Source organism: Tasmannia lanceolata, unplaced genomic scaffold, assembly GCF_043159265.1.
Source record: "Tasmannia lanceolata isolate RefF3 unplaced genomic scaffold, GAP_Taslan_0.1 ptg000023l, whole genome shotgun sequence".
NCBI classification, from domain to species: Eukaryota; Viridiplantae; Streptophyta; class Magnoliopsida; order Canellales; family Winteraceae; genus Tasmannia; species Tasmannia lanceolata.
Genome location: NW_027518700.1, coordinates 4475552 through 4493432, shown reverse-complemented (window position 1 = coordinate 4493432; position 17881 = coordinate 4475552). Strand labels below are relative to the sequence as shown.

Here is a 17881-nt window from a genome sequence, read left to right as displayed (position 1 = left end):
GTAACTATTTGCATCCCCTAAATGGTATTGTCGAATGAGGACTCATGAGAAAACTAACTTTATTAAAGTTTATTAATTAAAACCACCCTAGAATGTAGATATTTATCAAAAGGGAAATGACACATTCACCCCTTTTTCTTTGCTGCGCTACACTCCTTGCAGTGTGAAAGTGCGAAGCAACCAATTACTCCAAAATCGTATGGCGCTTTTTGTTTGAGATTGTGGCAACCAATTGTCACCCACAATCCGATTATTGTATCCGACATTAATGTAATAAATATAATTTTAGGTTATTGTATCCAACATTAATGTAATAAATATAATTTTAGGTCCAATAATCGGACTGAGGGGTGGCAATCGGCGAACAAGGCATAAGCTGTTAGAGGTGGTGTTCTTTAATCAACACTCCTCCTCATGTTTGGCCTCTCTTTATTAGGTTGACATGGCACATGTGGCCCGTCTTTTGGGTTGGTCGTATAGAAAAGAAAAAGGATGGCAAGTGCACTGGCAAGTGCACGAGGCTCCAGCCATTGCAGGGTCTGGAGAGGGCTAGATGTACGTAGCCTTGCCCCTGCTTTGCAAAGTAGCTTTGGGTTAGCCGTATATGAAGTTTTTTTTTCTAATATCAAAGAGTTGTTGGGTTTTGAACCAGGAGACAAAAGCAACCAATTACTCCAAAAGCTTAAGCTGTTACAGTTGGTGCTCTATAATGATTTATACTTGACAATAAGAGCAGTCACAACCTTTTTTCTTCCATGCGCCACACTCTTGTAGCATAAAAAGAGCAGTCATAAATACACGGGGAAGGGGGCGAATATCACTTTAAAATTCTATTATCGGGCTCACTCACCAAAATTAAAAAGTTATTACACTAAAAATATTTTGCATGATGCTATATTCTAGTCATACTCAAAACATGATGCTATATTGTATGAGAAATTATATGATGAAAGGGCATATAATTTTGATGATCACACCACACTCCACACTTTATTAAAAAAGTACGGTGAACCAAACCGTCCATTAGATGGGCCACAACCTAAATAGGCTATGCCCCAAAAATCATTTCCATAGGTTGATCCTAATATTCAGTCACTCTATAGATCGGAGGGTTAGGATCAACCTATGGAAATGATTTTTGGAGGCCCTCTGATCTATATAGTGTTATGATCAACCATCTAATATTCAGTCACTGTATAGATCGGAGGGTTAGGATCAACCTAGGGAAATGATTTTTGGAGCACAACCTATTTAGGCTGTGACCCATCTAATGGACGGATTGGATCACCCTATGGTGCGGGCCATACCGTACCTTTTAATAAAGTGAGGAGAATGAGCTCATATGGTAATCATAATCAAAACAATAATCCAAAGGGTAAACAATAGGTAGAATGAGCTCAACCAACAGATTGAAAAAAAATTAGGACAAAAACTGCTTCCCGAAGATTTATTAGCCAAAAATCTGCAAGTGGATTTACCCATGAGATACTTTCGTCAAATTAAACTCTGATGCATCACTAGTTGGGCAAAGAGGATCCATAGGCAGTCTTCTTAGAGATATGAGTGGTTCCACTCTATCCACCTTCTCCAAAGAAATCTCTCATGGAGCCATCCAAGATCTTGCAATGGAGGCCATCATCCTCGGCATCATGATAGCATCATCCATCAAAGTAAACTCCTTATTGATCGGATCAGATTCGATGACTGCAGTTAGGGCCCGTATGGACGCCTCATATTTTGTATTTGGATTTGGAATTGAGTTTTGAATACGGCTCATGTTGAGGGAGACAGAGAGGGAAAGGGTACTTCCTACCGGAGGGGAGAGGTTGAGGAGCAAAGAGAGCGAAGGAAACTGCCACATCTGTAGATTTCCAATTACTTATTTCCACGGCATATATGGAAATCTTATTTTTTTCACTGTCAGTCGCTGATTTGGAAAATCTAAGAATTTGATCCGGATCCAAATCACAACGTTAAAAAAGGGCTGCAAATGTGAGAAATCCAAATCAAAATCTTCTCGACATCCAAACGGGCCCTTTATTCAAGGAGAATTCAAATGCCCATGGCGAAAAAATTCCAACTCAAGAAAGAATCCGTGACCACCTTGGCAGTTTTACATCGTGGAAAATCCAACATATCTGGAGGAGAGCCAACAGAGCAGCAGACTTCCTCTCCAAATTGGACTGTCCCTGCAGAGGAGACGACATTCATTCCCATCTTCTCCCTCCTTCACTTGCTGAAATTTTAACTCTGGACTGTAATTGTATAATTCTTTTATATTAATGATCTGGTAGGAGTCCGCCAAACCCCAGCTTACCCACCATTAAAAAAAAAAGAAAATTTGGTAGAAATTTTTTAAAGTCATCTTAGGCAAAAGAACCATGATTGCAAAATTTATCTCATTTTCGGGGGTATTTCATGGGGCTCGTGCAAATTTTACCTTTAAAAAGCTGATGAAATGGCAAAGGTATAAGAGAATGATATTTCCACACCGTACTGTTTCTTTTTCATGAAAATGGCCGACATTTAGGCCAAATTTGGCAACCACGAATTTATTTCCCATGGAAAATTAGCCTACCCAATGGTGATGGAGGGTGAGACCCGAGAGGAGAGACTGAGTGAGGACTGAGGAAATGGTAAGAAATGGCTGAACAACAAATAACAAATAGAAAATAAACCTCACACTCAAAATGCCCTCTCAAGTCCCTCCCTACGCTCTCCAACCCTCACTCATCTCACCACTTGATAAACTAATATTTCATGGAAAATAATTCATGGTTGCCAAATGCCAAACATGAAATAGAATACATGCATTTCCACTAGCAATCTCTTTAGCTAAGAAATTATAAATACATTACACTGTTGGCAGAATGATCAATGCGCCAAAGGCAAGGCCAAAATGTACAAGACACATAAAATTGTAGGTTTTAGTGACAAACAACCACTCACTCTGCATTAGATACATATCCTAGATGGCGGAGATACCATAATGCCCCTTCCGCCACATGCTCTGTGGCGTCTTTCTTCTTCGCCCTGGGTTCACCAAAGCACTCTAAGATAGTTGTTGTGGCGTCTTCTACTTCAACAATAACTTTATAAGTGAACCTGCACAAGAACCAGATTCAGTAAATGATAAATTTGGAGGTACTAAAAAACACTAAATGATAAAAACTGACCCCCCCTCCCCAAAAAAAAAGTACCTACAGCATTATTTGGAGTAAAATGTAGTGCAAGAAAAGACGAATGTAAAATTGATCATTGAGTTACTTTGTTTTTTGAAATGGGCATTGAGTTACTTTGTTACTTTGGTAATTTTGACATTTGAAAGAATTTTTGAGTTTGAGCTTTTACCATAAAATTTGGTCGGGTTTGGGTTAATTTCAATTCATCTTTTTACAAAAGCCCAACCCGACCTGACCACATTGCACCCCTATAACCAAGAAACAAGCCCGGCATGGATTGCAAGATACAAACATATGAAAAATACAAATATGAGGGGTTTGAGTGTATGGAAGCAATGACATTATAATGTTTCACTACTCTATTTGCAGTTTTTCAAATTAAAAGAAAGGGTCTGCAATATTCAGGATTCGTGCATAAATGCTTCTTCTAAGTATACTTGGAGATGATCATAGGGATTGATCACAAACTTACAGTTTCAGGTGGCATGGTCCTTCATCTTTGATGCATGTGAATGAAGGAGGGCTCCAGTAGTTGGCAGCACATATCTCGTATAAACGTGATTTTGCTGTTCCCTTATATGGGCCACCTAAATAATAATTTAGAGTACAAGGTGAGATCAAGCTAACAAACACTAAATTGAAGACTTGCATAAAATAATAAATCTTGATGCCCTTTAGAAGTCAATTTGCGGTCACCATTATCATATGCATCAATTTCTTATTGAGTCATACCTGCGGTTGGCTTGCCACTCTCACTGGTAATAGCTTTGTTGGTTTCACAATGTCCCTGTCCTACCGATTTTAGGGCATACTCTTCACTTGTTGCTTCGCTATAGGCAGTGCCCTTGCCCTTAGAAGAAGAAGCTTTCTCTTCTTTACTAGTTGTTTTGGCACGGCTGCGGGTACTAGAGTTGCTGGGAGGTGAAGGAGTGGCTGGTTCTGTGTCCCCGAGCCGTAATTCTTCTAGTTGAATGGCATTGGTAGCATCTATATTTGCGGGGATTTCATCATAACCTATAAGTTTTGCTTCCTGCATGCGACTTGACTGTAAAATTTCCTCCAATGATTTATTTTTATGCTTGAAACCTCGAGCCTGCACGAATAAAGTATTGTACATCAGAAATACAGCCAAGTGACCACCCAGACAGTGAAGAGACAATTCAGGAAACGCTCTTGCAGTCAGTATTCATATTCCATACTCAACATGAAGTCACTCTATACATGTTGAGTAGCTCCCAGTTTTCTATTGGCCAGTAGAAGCAATGTCACAAATATCGTTCTCAAGAATTTTTCGGCAAGGGAAAATATCAGGACACATTATTTTTTTATATTTTTTGGGTTTATATCAGGGAAAAAACGATAAAATAAATTATTTAAAAAAATATAAATATATAAAATTTACGAAAAAATATAGAATAAAAAATATCGTAAAAATATCGGCATAACATCGTGATATTATCGCGACATTTTATGATAAAAATGAAAATATCGCTATGTTCTTAAAGTCTTGGGATTATTTCGGAATTTTGTTGTTTATCAAAATGTTGCGAAAAAAGCGCGATATCTTGAAAATATCGGAGATATTTGTGACATAGAGTAGAAGGCAAACGAAATTTCCCAAGGGTGCGTTTGGATTGCCGGAATCAAGAATCGGATTCAGCATCACATTCCAATCCTATTCCAATTCCCCCTGTAAACGGAATAGCGATTCCAATTCTAATGTTTGGATATGCACTGAAATTCATAAGGGAATCAGTCATGATTCCGATTCTAGCGTTTGGAATGGTCCAGACCAATGTCAGAATAGAATCAAAATTTTAATAAAATTTTCCAACAATCTAAATCAATAAGGCTTGTTTTTTTTTTTTTATACTAAATTGTGAAACCATATATATTACTAAGAAGCTTGGATTGGGCTCTCCTTGTTAATGACCTTTATTAAGGGTGTGCTTGTGGGCCCCATCCAAAAGCATTAAATCAACTACAATGTGATATATAGTGGGCCATCTCCATCGAAAGAAATGCCATAGAAACTTTAGATCGGTATTTGTGGTCGCCATCTCCATTACCAAAATTGGGGCTCTCAATATAGAGGACCTGGTGGGTATATATGTGGGCCTAATTAAAAGGCTTTGAATTGGGCTCTCCCTTTAATTGGTTAATGACCAAAACACCCTTATTTTAGTCTTAAATTTTCAAATGAACACCATAGCTGCTGGATGGGAGCATGGGAACGAATTGTTTCACCTAACTAATAAGGACAGTTCAGCCAGAAAAAAAAAAGGTTTGTCGGACATCTGAGAAGCCCTAATATCTGTATTAAATTTTACACATGCACTTGAGAAAAACCCTAATTTCTGTATTAGATTTTACCCACAATTGGTTCCCAAAATCCAAAGCAATCAGGGCATGCCAACTAAATATGATGCTCAAGAACATGGAGTTTAGAAAAAAGAAAAAGAAAAAAAGAAACAAACATAGCAAAAGAAACAGAGACAGGGAGAGGAGAGGAGAGCAGGTTTGAAAGGAGAAGAAGTGAGAAGTGTAGAGGTGAGGAGTGAATATGAGATGAATGAACTACTAATATCCGGAAGCTTGAGCGTCGTCTTTCGCGTGATTCCGAGAATGAGAATACCACCTCCCCGCACGGGTATCAAATAGCGCCCTAAATTCCAGCGTTTTTTCCGCTTCCCACCCTCTATTCCCTTTACAAAAATGAACCAAACGGTGGAAATAGCTAAATTGGAATAGAACACCGATTCCTGATTCCGAATCCCGCAATCCAAACGCACCCTAAAGGTTTGGATGTGAGGATTGCAACAATGTAGTAACAGTTTCAATCCCACTAACCCACCAAAAGATAAGACAAAGAAAATCTGATCATTAGAGTGCCTAAGTAGTTTCTATTCTGAAGAACGCAGAGAAACAAAGTTAGAGATTTGTGGTACATTTCTTAAAAGAAAGATAACAGATATTATTTCTGAAATAATATAAAAAGCATCTGATAAATTGGAATATTTGTGTGGTACATATATCATCCATTAAAGAAAAAACTCAGCTGCACCAGCTATGAAACAGGTCAGTTGAATTTCAAGACTTTCAGTGAGTAAGTTGAACATAAAAAAAACTAACAAAACATGAACGAGAAAACATGTAGAATTCAAATCCAAAAGCCAGAAGAAAAAAATGAAAAAGAGAAGAAAAAAAAACTTGTCCTTGACTAATTCCATAAAAAAAAAGAGAGCGTTGGAAACCTGAAGCCCCACACCTCATCTCCAAAAACAAAACACCAACACTTTCCACACAGAAATTGATACAGTAAATACTAAATCATCTCAGCCAATCAAATACATACAACCCAATTCAGAAAATGTAGAAGGTCTTAATTCACTGAACCAATGATCCTAAATTTTCTTAAAAGTAGTCCTCTATATAATTAAAATCTAATTTGGGCAGTTACAAAAGGTATCAACAGGAAACTGGCACTGTAATAAAAAAATTATCTCTGTCTAAAAAAAGATTTAATACTTCTCAAAAACTTGGATATTATCTCTGAACCATTTACCCCATTAAAGGAAAGGACAGAACAATTTGATATAAGAAACTTCTACTGAAAAAGAAACTGGTAAATGTAATGAGTTAGATTGGAAATACCCAACATATAAAAGAGAATAACAAATCTGTCAATGAAATGAAGAAGATGGGGATGGGATGTAAAACCCCAAAAAAGGTTTACCAATGTCTGAGTCCCAACTGGGTTAGTACTATATACCTCTCCAGGGGGTTTAAGATCCACGAGATTTTCTTGAGGAGAACACTCCATGAAAATGGATGAAAAAACAAGAACCTGCTAAAATCCCCAAATATGCTCCTAGACTAGCTACGGTCTCTCTGCTCTATCTCACCCATTTCTCCGTCTTTTTCAACTCAAGAAGTGGCAAGGGCAATAAATCGACATGCACAAGACATACCCAACAGCCAACAGATTACCCTTTTGGGAATTGGGCACATCTTTTGGAAAGTGAAATGATATATTCGCACCCTTTTCTTCCCTGGGCTACCCCACTCTCTGTTTTAAAATAAAAAGTCGTGATAGACTCATAATTCATAAATATACGGTGTTGTCCAGGAAGAAAAGGGGGCGACAATATTTTGTCCCTTCAGTCAGAGATCAGGTATTTGTATTGCACTTTTCGGAACTCAGCAGTTACAAAAAGGTTCAAACTTATCCGAGGATTGTACATCACACTGGAGCTTCATAGATCAAATATCAGTCTAATCGGACAAATCTATAGGGTAACGTGGGCAAGTGCAATATCTATGGGGGTGACTGATTTCTATCATACACCTTGATTGTTCTCAACCATTGTAATCATTCAATTGATGAATTTACAGCCATTGGATTATCCCAACCTGTTGTGTGTATGTATATACTTACTGTTTCCGGGAACTATTAATGGACAATGATCCATCCAAGGTGGCTGATAGCTTGGATCAACCACAGTGGGCACCAAAAGGGAGACTGGAATGTGGTGCCAATTTATGATATAACACTAAAGTAGCGACAGGAGTAATGCTATATCTGAACTGTCCGCCAACTAGGCCCTGCTGTTATTACAAGGTTTTCCTATTTGGGTGGGTCATTTATTGAAGGGAAGTGATATATCCGCCCTTTTTGATCACTAGGAACACCCCCTGTCAGTGTTTGTGGCAATCAGGGCCATTGAATTCTTCCGACATAAGTACAACAGCCCCTCTTTAGTCACTGATACACTGAAAGGGGGTGTTCCTAGTGATCAAAAGGGGCGGATATATCATTTCCCTTATTGAAAGGGAAGTTATATATTTGCCCCTTTTTCTTCCTTGGGCCACCCCACTAGTGTATTTATAATTAACACACCCTTCAGTTCTTTCTAAGCTCTCTTCTCTCAAGGCTTTAAATTTTTACAATCCTCTTGGTATGACTCCTGTAAACTAGTGGATATACTTCACCTTTGTACCTAATTCCATTTTAGGGCTGCATCTACAACAAGTATGTGAAGGAAAGGAAAAATTAGTTTGAAAGGATATCACTGCCCTGTTTGGATTGCAAGAAAAAACATTTCTTATGGATTTTTCTTTTCATGTTTTAGTGGGAAATGATATGATTATTGCTAATTTAGCGGGATATTAGCGTAAATTGAAGGGGTCCCTCTAAGTGATTAGGGTTGGTTCAAGTTATCATTTTTATTATGTAAAAAAAAAAAAATTAGGAACATTTAGAAATATTTTCCCGTTCCAAACTTTCCCAAAAAAATCCTGCAATCCAAACAGTGCCTAAAGAAACTAAAACAGGACGTGGGTTTTAACGTATTTACCTTCAGTTCTGATAATGCCTTTTCTGCAGCCATTCTTTTAGCAACTGTTTTGTTGCGGTTGATCGTGGCGGGACTTGTATAAGGGGTGCCATTTAAATCCAAAACTGCTTCGACTGAGTGGTTTCCCCTATCTGTTTTTGAATTCTGAAATTGCAACTTGAAATTATGATGTTGACAAAGTTCTTGGAGTTCTCTAATAGGACTAAGCTGCAAAGCAGAAAAGCTCATGACTGGCTCCAAGAAGGTGAACATTATTCTCCACACAAGATTTAAATCAAACCCACTGTCCAGAAGTACAGCACCAGCACAAGATTCTACCAAGTCACCGAGAACCTGAATCAACAAAGGACAATGAAGTTGTAATTTTAGAATTCATAATATGTAGACACTTTGTATCTTATTCCAAAGACAAATTGTGGAGAAGGAGACTTCTACAAAGAAAATACATAATGAATGCTAAAATCAAACACGAAAAAAAAGATGCAACTATGCGTTCTTCAAACAATTTAGGGTATTGAACAATGGAAACAAGCCTTCCTCTTACTGTTTTATTTGAAAAATTCAAAATTCAAATGAATTTCCATGTTGCAGGCCTTTTCACATATGCATGAAACTGGGGACATAGATTAAACCATCACAAAAACTTCGAACAGTAACTAACAATAGTCTTGATAGGGAAGTTAATTTGAATAAATTTTCAGTTAAGAGAACTCAAATAGGATCTGATAGATCCCTGCAACTTTTCCACAAGCAGCATAATCCCATAAAACCCGCTAAATAATATCACTGTAGAAACGCAAACTTAGTAGAGGATAAATCGGCCAGACAAATATTTAAGCTTCACCTAATAGGTATGTAGTGAGAAGAAAAAATCTATGGAAAAAAGAGGGTCAAGCACTTTACTCTCACTTCCTAAACCCAGAGCTTTACTATGGGAACATAGATGGTATATGAAGGACAGGCCAGGACCTTTAATCAGTGGCATGGGCTTCCAATAGAGTATGACCCCTAGAAGCTAGCAGGTAATATGTCTCAAATCAGTGATTTGGCTAAGAAAACAAAACAAAACAAAAAAATCCAGCATATGCTAAGATCGGCCAATGACAAAGCAGATAAGCGAACAAAATACTTCAAATTGAAAGAAAAAGAAAGCCGAACTCATGCGAATAAGCCCTCATAGAAACCCTGATAAAACTACTCAAAAAATCAGACCAAATCACCTAAATTCTCCACAGTTTAAAACAACATGAGGCCCTGAATTTGGGTGTGATCAGCGTAGACAAGTGCAAATATAAAAATATATACATATATACAATTAGATTCACGTGGGAGAGATAATCTAATTTTCTCTCACAATATCTCCTCTTCTCTCATTGTCTTTGATTCACAATAGTCAAATCCTAAACATCAACAATGCAAATTGCAGGACCTTAAATATGTAACAGAAAATGTTGCGTAAGTACAAAAAATCTGAAATTTTTTTTGAAACAAATCACAAGGGAAATAATATATTTCTAGTAGACTCTACCCGTACCCATAAATTCATGAAAGATGGGCCATGTACTAGACGCCAATTGTAATTTGTTGGGTTCCAAATATGACTGTAAAACCAATAGTTCCCTAATACTGCATAGTCAAACACAAAGGGAATACAAAGGAGTACCAGAGAAATACCTTTTCACATTTTGGCTTCATAAGCAGGTCCTTTTTGGAGTTGGATGACTGAACATAGCTTACAAACTTGTTTATTGCCTCAGAGAGGCTATAAGAATCACTAATAAGGTATGAATGGAAGGATTTGCGCACTGCCGCATAGGCAAAGGAATCATTATTTACTGTAATTGACCGCAAATCAGTCAACTGGCCTGGCTTCAGGTCTGGATAGACTGAATAGAGATACGATGTTATTAAGTAATCCAGGAGAGCATCTCCAAGGAACTCCAGTCTCTGGTCAAAGGAGCACATCGTCAAAGAAAATTATATCACAACATCCAATCTCTTTTACGATCTTTCTGCTTGGCATCATTTAAGAGGAATGAAACCACATTTCATGTCATTAAGGTGCCGTTTGGATACGCGCATTTAGAATCTTGGATTTCCTGAAAATCTAGGATGGGAAACGAGAGAAGAAGGAGACCGTCCGTCGGATTTCTAGCCCTTCTTATGTCGAGCAATAGAGTAGGAGATCGTCCCGTGTTTCCAGGTTTTAGAAATCTCAGGATGGGGGAGAGATTTCTAAAACCTGGATTTCTTACTTAAAATCCAAGATTCTAAAATCCACGTATCCAAACAGCCCCTTAGAAACTGTTTGGATACATGGATTTTATAATCTAGGATCATAAAATCCTGGATTTTATAAGCTAAAATCTGAATTTTATAATCTAGGATTGTAAAATTCAACTTTTAGCTTATAAAATCCAGGTTTTAGCTTATAAATCTAGGTTTGAGCATAGAAAGTCAAGAATATAAATTTTGAAATCCAGGATTATAAAATTTATGTATCCAAATGGCGCATAAATGTCAAAAAAAAAAAAAAACTATCTTGTTAGAAAAGTCCACCTGATAGCAGCCGCCCGAATGCTTGTTATAGGAAGGGTGTATAAATGCCTGAAGAAGTAGACCTTTATGCAGAAACTTGTATCCTAGCAATTTTTCCAGGGCGGCAATATCTATACACTCAATGAGTGACATATTAGACTTGCTTGCAATGTAAACTTTAGAAAGATCCGAAACTTCAAAATTCACTTGTATTCCTATCCATTTAAGAAATGCAGTTGCCGCCATGAACCCACTGTCAATAATGAATGCTCCAACAAGAGCTTCCACAACATCTGCAATAGTTTTCCTCTGCAGCCAATGATGGCGTTTACTGCATTTCACATCAATGGCATCGGCACCATCCTCTATATTTCCATTTTCTCGTTGAAAATGAACCGTTTTTTCTGTATCCTTATTGCAAATTACATTACAAGGACGGCCCAAGGCAAAGAAATGGCGAGGATCAAACCATTCATCTCGTATATATACCTGAAATATAAAACAAATGCTCTGAGAATAAAAACTTAACATAAAAGAAATAACAAGACATTTACTAATTCTCCATTTTTTCGATAGAAGTCACTATATATAATAAAAGCTTCAAGCCCAACTTGTTTGGCTGTTTAGATGCCTTAAACATGATATTGCATCTCACCTAAAAATAGCTACAGAAAATTTTTCTAGGAAAAATCCTGAAAGGTGTGGGCACTTTAGCTGATGTTACAGTTGAGTCCAAGTCCCATAATTCAAAATATCATCAAGAGATATCTCATCCGAGATGTATTGGTTAGGGTACAAAAGGGGGACATCCAACTTGTACACGATCATCATTTCTAGAATCTTTTTATTCTCTTTTGATATTTATTCAGTTATAATTTTTTACACAAAGTACTTGCAACTCAAACCCCAAGGATGTTTTCTTGTCCATATTTGATGCAATGAAATGTCAACCAATAATAAATAGATTCCCAATAATAAATAGATTCCTGACAACCATAAACAATACCCACCAATAGTAAATATGGCATGGTAATCATAAACAATTATCCAAAATCATAAACAATGAATAGCAATAATAAAATGGGGTCTGAAAACATTAAACAGATGTCCGACTATTGTAAAAAGCAGTTGGACAACCAAAATAAGTTTCAGATAAAAATAATCGAAGCCCAACAAAAGTTAATGGACAACATATTCATCCACGAATTGGATAAATCTTCAAGTACATTATTTCTTCTTTCCACACCACAAATAGAATAAATTCAGGAATAATATAATTCTGATTGGCTAAGAAAAGATCAATCACCAAAAATCCCACATTGTTCCACAATTAACTTACAAACAGAAAGAAAAATGAAAAGGAAATTGCTGCTGCAATTATCTCACTATTCGAGGAAAAATAACATAATATAAATATCCTAAATGATGGGAATAAACTGTCCGAAACCCAGATCGGAAGAAATAGCCACTACGATGAAGAGAGAATCTATGAACAACTCAAAATCTGATGTAGAAAATAAGATAATCTCCTGCCAATCTTCCCACACAAAGATGATGATGGGATCTCAATAACACAGGGATGCCAACCAGAAAATAAATTCACCTCCACGCACTACCAAAGGAAAACAGGAACAGCTGCACACTGCCCCAAATACTAAATCCAGAGGAAAACAAACTGCTGCCCTTAGAGGAATCAGCTACACGAGCTCGTTCAAAAAGTCCACAGAAAAACAACCGTCACAATCAATCTTTGAGGTCTAAAACTCTAAATTAACCCAGCACCCCAACTTAACTCACGACGAATCAGAAAACAAATAACTAATGGTAAACAACCCTATTAATGTCAAATAAACCAACAAAATAAACCTACTAATTGGATAAGGTGGCCAACCTATCTCCACGATCAAAATGAGATATGCAATGCCATGGGGCCGGGGAGAGGTTCAGGAGGAGAATCTAAGTACGTACCTCCCACCTGTCCCAAACGATAACCTCTAGAAATCAAGAAATGAGGACACACCAGCAACAAATATAAAATTATTGACCACTAATCACAATTTGCGACACTATAAATCTTGTATTCGTTTAACAAACTAAAAATATCTTAGAATTAAGCAAATTACAGTTTAAAACAAACATGAGATAGTCAGATAACAGTCAGATAACAGTGCATTCATCAGTCTAGGTAATAATAAGTTGTCAGTAAGCCACTAACCTTCAGGATCCCATGGCCACATATGACCAAGAGACTTAGATACTATAGATTGATACTTGTGGTATCAGTGGTCAATGAAATCGTCATAATAGCCAAGGTTATGGAGTAAACATTATAAAACATGTAGACACACCCACATCAAGTCAACACTTCTAGCAGTACGTTTATATGTGTCGAAAGGCATGTCCACACATGTCGACGGGCGTGCCTGCAGTAAATTTCAAGTGTCAAGAAAATCACAACCTTTGGGCTGTTTTGGAATTGTTTCATACTTTATTAGCGGAGTCATTAGGCTTTTAAAACGGTGGCTGTTTAGATCTATTCCAATAGGCTGATTCTAGTTTCTAAAACCTTTCACGGGACTGCATCACCAGTAATGCTTAAGAAATTGTATTTTGACATTTCCAGTCATAAAAGAAAATTAGAACAATTAGAGGTAGACTTGTTTAGTAGCCAAGGGCATTAAAGTGTGAAACAACTCTTCAAGCTTGAGCCAATTGGGATTACTCTCCATCACATGTTGGATCATATTAGTTTGAGTGGTTGTCAATGATCACCAAAGCATCTTGTGAAGTGGGGACCAGATATCAAAGGGTTCAGGAAGTGATGACTTGGAAGGTTCTGCCCTCATTAAGGGGCTATGTTAGCTAAGTATTCCGCTAGAAAATCAGTGTAAGACTCCTAATTTGAACTTGAGGCACAAGAAATGAAGTCAACAAGGAGCATTTACTTTCTTATAGAAAAGAGACAATGATGTTCTATAAAGGTTCATGCTACTGTTCATGTCAATGGAAAATAACTCCAATAAGACTCTTCAACAAAGAACCAATCTATCTACAAGTAAAATTTATGTCAAAGTTTCCTTGCTTTTTAATATGATGAGTTCCATTTTTAGCCTCCATTTTCTTTAAGCTTCTGGAATAGTGGATTTTGATCGCTACTGCTGGCCTCCCTGCAAAGTGACGCAGGATCCTTCCGACGCCTTTCTTTCATGGCAGGAGGATTTTCACAAACGTACATATCAAATACTGCTCAAAAAAATTGCATAAAAGAAAGTATTTGTGCATCAATTAATTTAGCAGATGGTGGCAAGATAGAATAAGTAGTCTGGAAGTATGGAAACGGCAAAATCAAATATGTCTCATAATCAAGATTATAGTTTAAAATAGTATGAGAAGTCCATATTACCTGTAACTTTTTCCTAATAGCCAGCTCATATAAATGTGAATTATTTACAATACTAGAACGTTTCCGAGTAAGTTGCCCTTCATCCAGGGATTCATACGAAAGAAAAACGTGCCTGCTAACCACGTATTTAAGGAAAACATCACCAAGTACTTCAAGCCTTTCAAGGGAAAAGCGCTCCAAGCACTTTTCTGTAGTGAGGGCCTGTAGGACCTGCAACACAGTTTTGCACGTAAGCTTCTGAGCCATACTGATTACAAATAGAATCCAATAATGTAAAAATCTTATTACTAATTAGTTCCAAAAAAAAACAGATATTTATATGAAAGAGCTTGACCAGATTGACAAGTGCATGTAATTAAAGCCGTTGATCTAGTGAACCATCATAACAAGGCAACCCACATAGTCATGGTTCCACACCCAACAGACATCCCACCCACAAGATTAAGGTGTAGAAAAATCAATACTTAGGCATCTCTTGGTGAAACCCTAAGTGAGGCCTTATCTTAGGTGGAACCAACGACAATTGCCAGAACTTGTTCAGCGGCCAGATCAACGGACATGAATGTGTCGACGTGGGGCACATGGGTGATGGCAAGGAAAATTCCTAACACTGGTCGTCTCTATAGATTTTTTTTTTTGGAATGATTCGTCTCTATAGAAATTTACAATATGCAATATCAGTTGAAAAGGCCTTACAAGGCTGGCAGTAATTTCAGAACCCTCGGGGAATGAAATTGATAACATGTCTTTCAACTCAATTGCCACGAGCAAATTTTCCAGCCGATGCATTATGGAAGGTAACAATGACAGAGTACTCCCAATATCTTTAGAAAAACCTAGTATCTTCAAAGAACAAAGTTCTGGTGGTAATTCCACAAAGTGCTCCTCCAGTTCATGGACCTCTGTTTTTGCCAATCAAATAGTTGCTTGAATTAATTAAAAGGACAGTTTGAAAAATTAAATAACAAACTCTTTGGATCACAAAGAAAAATTAGACATATAAGTGTTGCCCAGCTAAACAATTAAGAAGATAACCGTTTGTCAGTCTTATGCATCAAACTTAGGTGTAGAGGACTTGTGAGTTCCAGGATATCCCTTTGAGTACTGACTTCATAGGCTAGTACTAGCATAAAATACAAACTATGTGGATTCCAAAGAATTAGATGTCGAAGACACAGTATATTGCATATCAAAATAAATACATAAATTTTGTCATCACATTTAAACAGGTGTGAACACCACTTGATGAAAGTCAACCATAAGCAATCCACAAAGAACGAAGCCAACAGAAATGAACTGAAAGGGCATCCGCAAAAGGACCATACTGCAATGTTATGATGGCATCAAGAGTGCACTCATATCTTTCATTTAGTCCGAGATTACAAAAGGACATTTTGCATTTAATGGATTTTGGTGAGTTCTCAGAGGTTTCTAATAAAAAGACCAAGAGTATAGTTTATGAAAGACTTTTTTCTATTTTCTGATTTATAAGTGCAGATGGACTTAGGAAGGCTTTATTTAGCTCAAATTAAGGGATATGAATAGATAAAATCACGAATAAAGAATGATAGATTTACGGTTCATTTAAAGGATTTTAAGCTATGATCTGTGGACACGGACACGAGTGTCGTGTGTCGACACGGACACGGAGTGTCGGACACGGCAAACTCTCAAAATTTAGAAACGGGGACACGGCTAAAATAGAAAGTACATATAATCATGTTTTGTGGATATAGATTTGTGTGCCGGGTTTCGATAAGGATATGAGGTATCTAACATGGAATCCCCTAAAAATCTAGAAATAGTGGCACACTCATACACGTACATACATACAAAGTTACTGACACTTCTAGCAGTACACTTAGAAGTGTCTAAAGGAGTGTCGACACGTGTGGACATGGGTGTCGTGTCGGACATGACACGACAAGTGTGTCGGCAATAAATTCAAAGTGTCCACCAAATCATAGATTTTAAGTAATTTTTCAATGTTTCTGAAGACCTTTTTTCTTAAGACCAACATATAAAAAGTAGTACTATGGCAAGAAATGACCCAAAGGAAAATCAAGTTGACTTGGCGAGTCAATGATTGGTGCAGTGAGATTTTATTGACTAGTGAAGTCAAATGAGGTTACAATTGTTGGTAAGCCAAAACCGAGTCGACTCAGGTGAATCAATGTTTGACTGAGGGAGTTTTTAAACAGTACACTGGACGGATTTTACTATTGCCATATTTGGAGCTTTTGCTAAGACCTATGATCAAATTCCATTAGTTCCAGTGGCTATATCTCTCTACCTCGATGCGTTGATTTTTCTAGTTAATTTTGTGCGGCTTCTCTTAAAATTTCTTTATTACACTGATTTTGGACTGTTCAAGGTGTAGAATAGTGTCATCATATTTTTAAGATACTATTATTATGTCCATTACCAATGTTGTAGACTTACAAAAATGACTTAATAAGCATACCCATCAATTTCTTCTTAAGTTACAAAAGAAAATAATCCGAACCCTCCAAAATTTGTATCAGCGTGGAATTAATATATCTGAAATTTCTGCACATCCCACAAATACCAATTTCTAAGCAGAAACTAATTATAAATCATTTTCCTCTTCATCACTGGCTTTCTCAGAAAAGTTCCATTTAGCAAGAGAAAGACAATCCAAAACTGAGAGCAATCCAGAGGACTTTACCATCATCCTGGCTCCCTGTCACCTAAGTCAGTTCTTAGGTCCTATAGAGGAAAGGAATAGGCAATAACAAGGATCATACAATAAGGCTACTCGTGATTATTTTGAGAGACCTAAAGCCCTTGGCAGAGAGGGAATCTGCAAATTTTTTATTCTTTTATAATGCATTTTGAATAGGCATCTTCACGAAGGGTATATCAGTCATTTTCATTCCATGAATGTCTCATAATTCACAAAAGCAAAATAATTTTCAGCGTTTAACATCATATTAGATTGAAAAAGTCTTTCTAGAATGAAGCATCCCAGTAAGTAAATTACAGTTCCCTATTTCTTTACAGATCCAAAAAGTATATCATCTACAGATCCATAAAGGAGATCGAAATGATCCTCATCCTTTATGCATTGAAATCTAGAATATAAATTATCGTTTTTTTAATGGTAGAAAATAAACCATACTAATGGGATCTAATTCATTTATTCCCCGAAGCAGATCTAACTCTCCTTTCTCTTGTGGACTGGAACTGATCCAAATCTCTTAGAGCATCACAAGTCATTTTATAGTTATTTTCCTAATTCTCACAGTAAGCTATGTTAGGCTAATTTTGTAAATGGCTTTATTTACAAATGAAATGGCACCTTTGAGCCTTCTAACCCATGTCCTCCTCCGTGCAAGCTGAATGCCTGTTACATCTGAATCAAAAGGCTCATCATCCGC

General features: G+C 37.1%; 1 protein-coding gene across 2 annotated transcripts in view; it reads right to left on the bottom strand.

Moving 5' to 3' along the window:
* Nucleotides 1–2830: 2830 nt before the first annotated feature.
* DCL4 (dicer-like 4) overlaps nucleotides 2831–17881 on the bottom strand; it is a 77216-nt gene continuing 62165 nt past the window's right edge. Inside the window, exons 18-25 of one of the 2 annotated variants that reach the window (XM_077367066.1) lie at nucleotides 15177–15382; nucleotides 14481–14690; nucleotides 11099–11566; nucleotides 10214–10486; nucleotides 8540–8872; nucleotides 3915–4275; nucleotides 3655–3769; nucleotides 2831–3105 (exon numbers count right to left, since the gene is read on the bottom strand). In XM_077367066.1, the coding sequence (XP_077223181.1) occupies nucleotides 2946–3105; nucleotides 3655–3769; nucleotides 3915–4275; nucleotides 8540–8872; nucleotides 10214–10486; nucleotides 11099–11566; nucleotides 14481–14690; nucleotides 15177–15382 (2126 nt within the window). In that variant the 3' untranslated portion in view covers nucleotides 2831–2945. The remainder of the gene's footprint in view (nucleotides 3106–3654; nucleotides 3770–3914; nucleotides 4276–8539; nucleotides 8873–10213; nucleotides 10487–11098; nucleotides 11567–14480; nucleotides 14691–15176; nucleotides 15383–17881) is intronic. The other variant, XM_077367067.1, reaches the window with a different exon arrangement.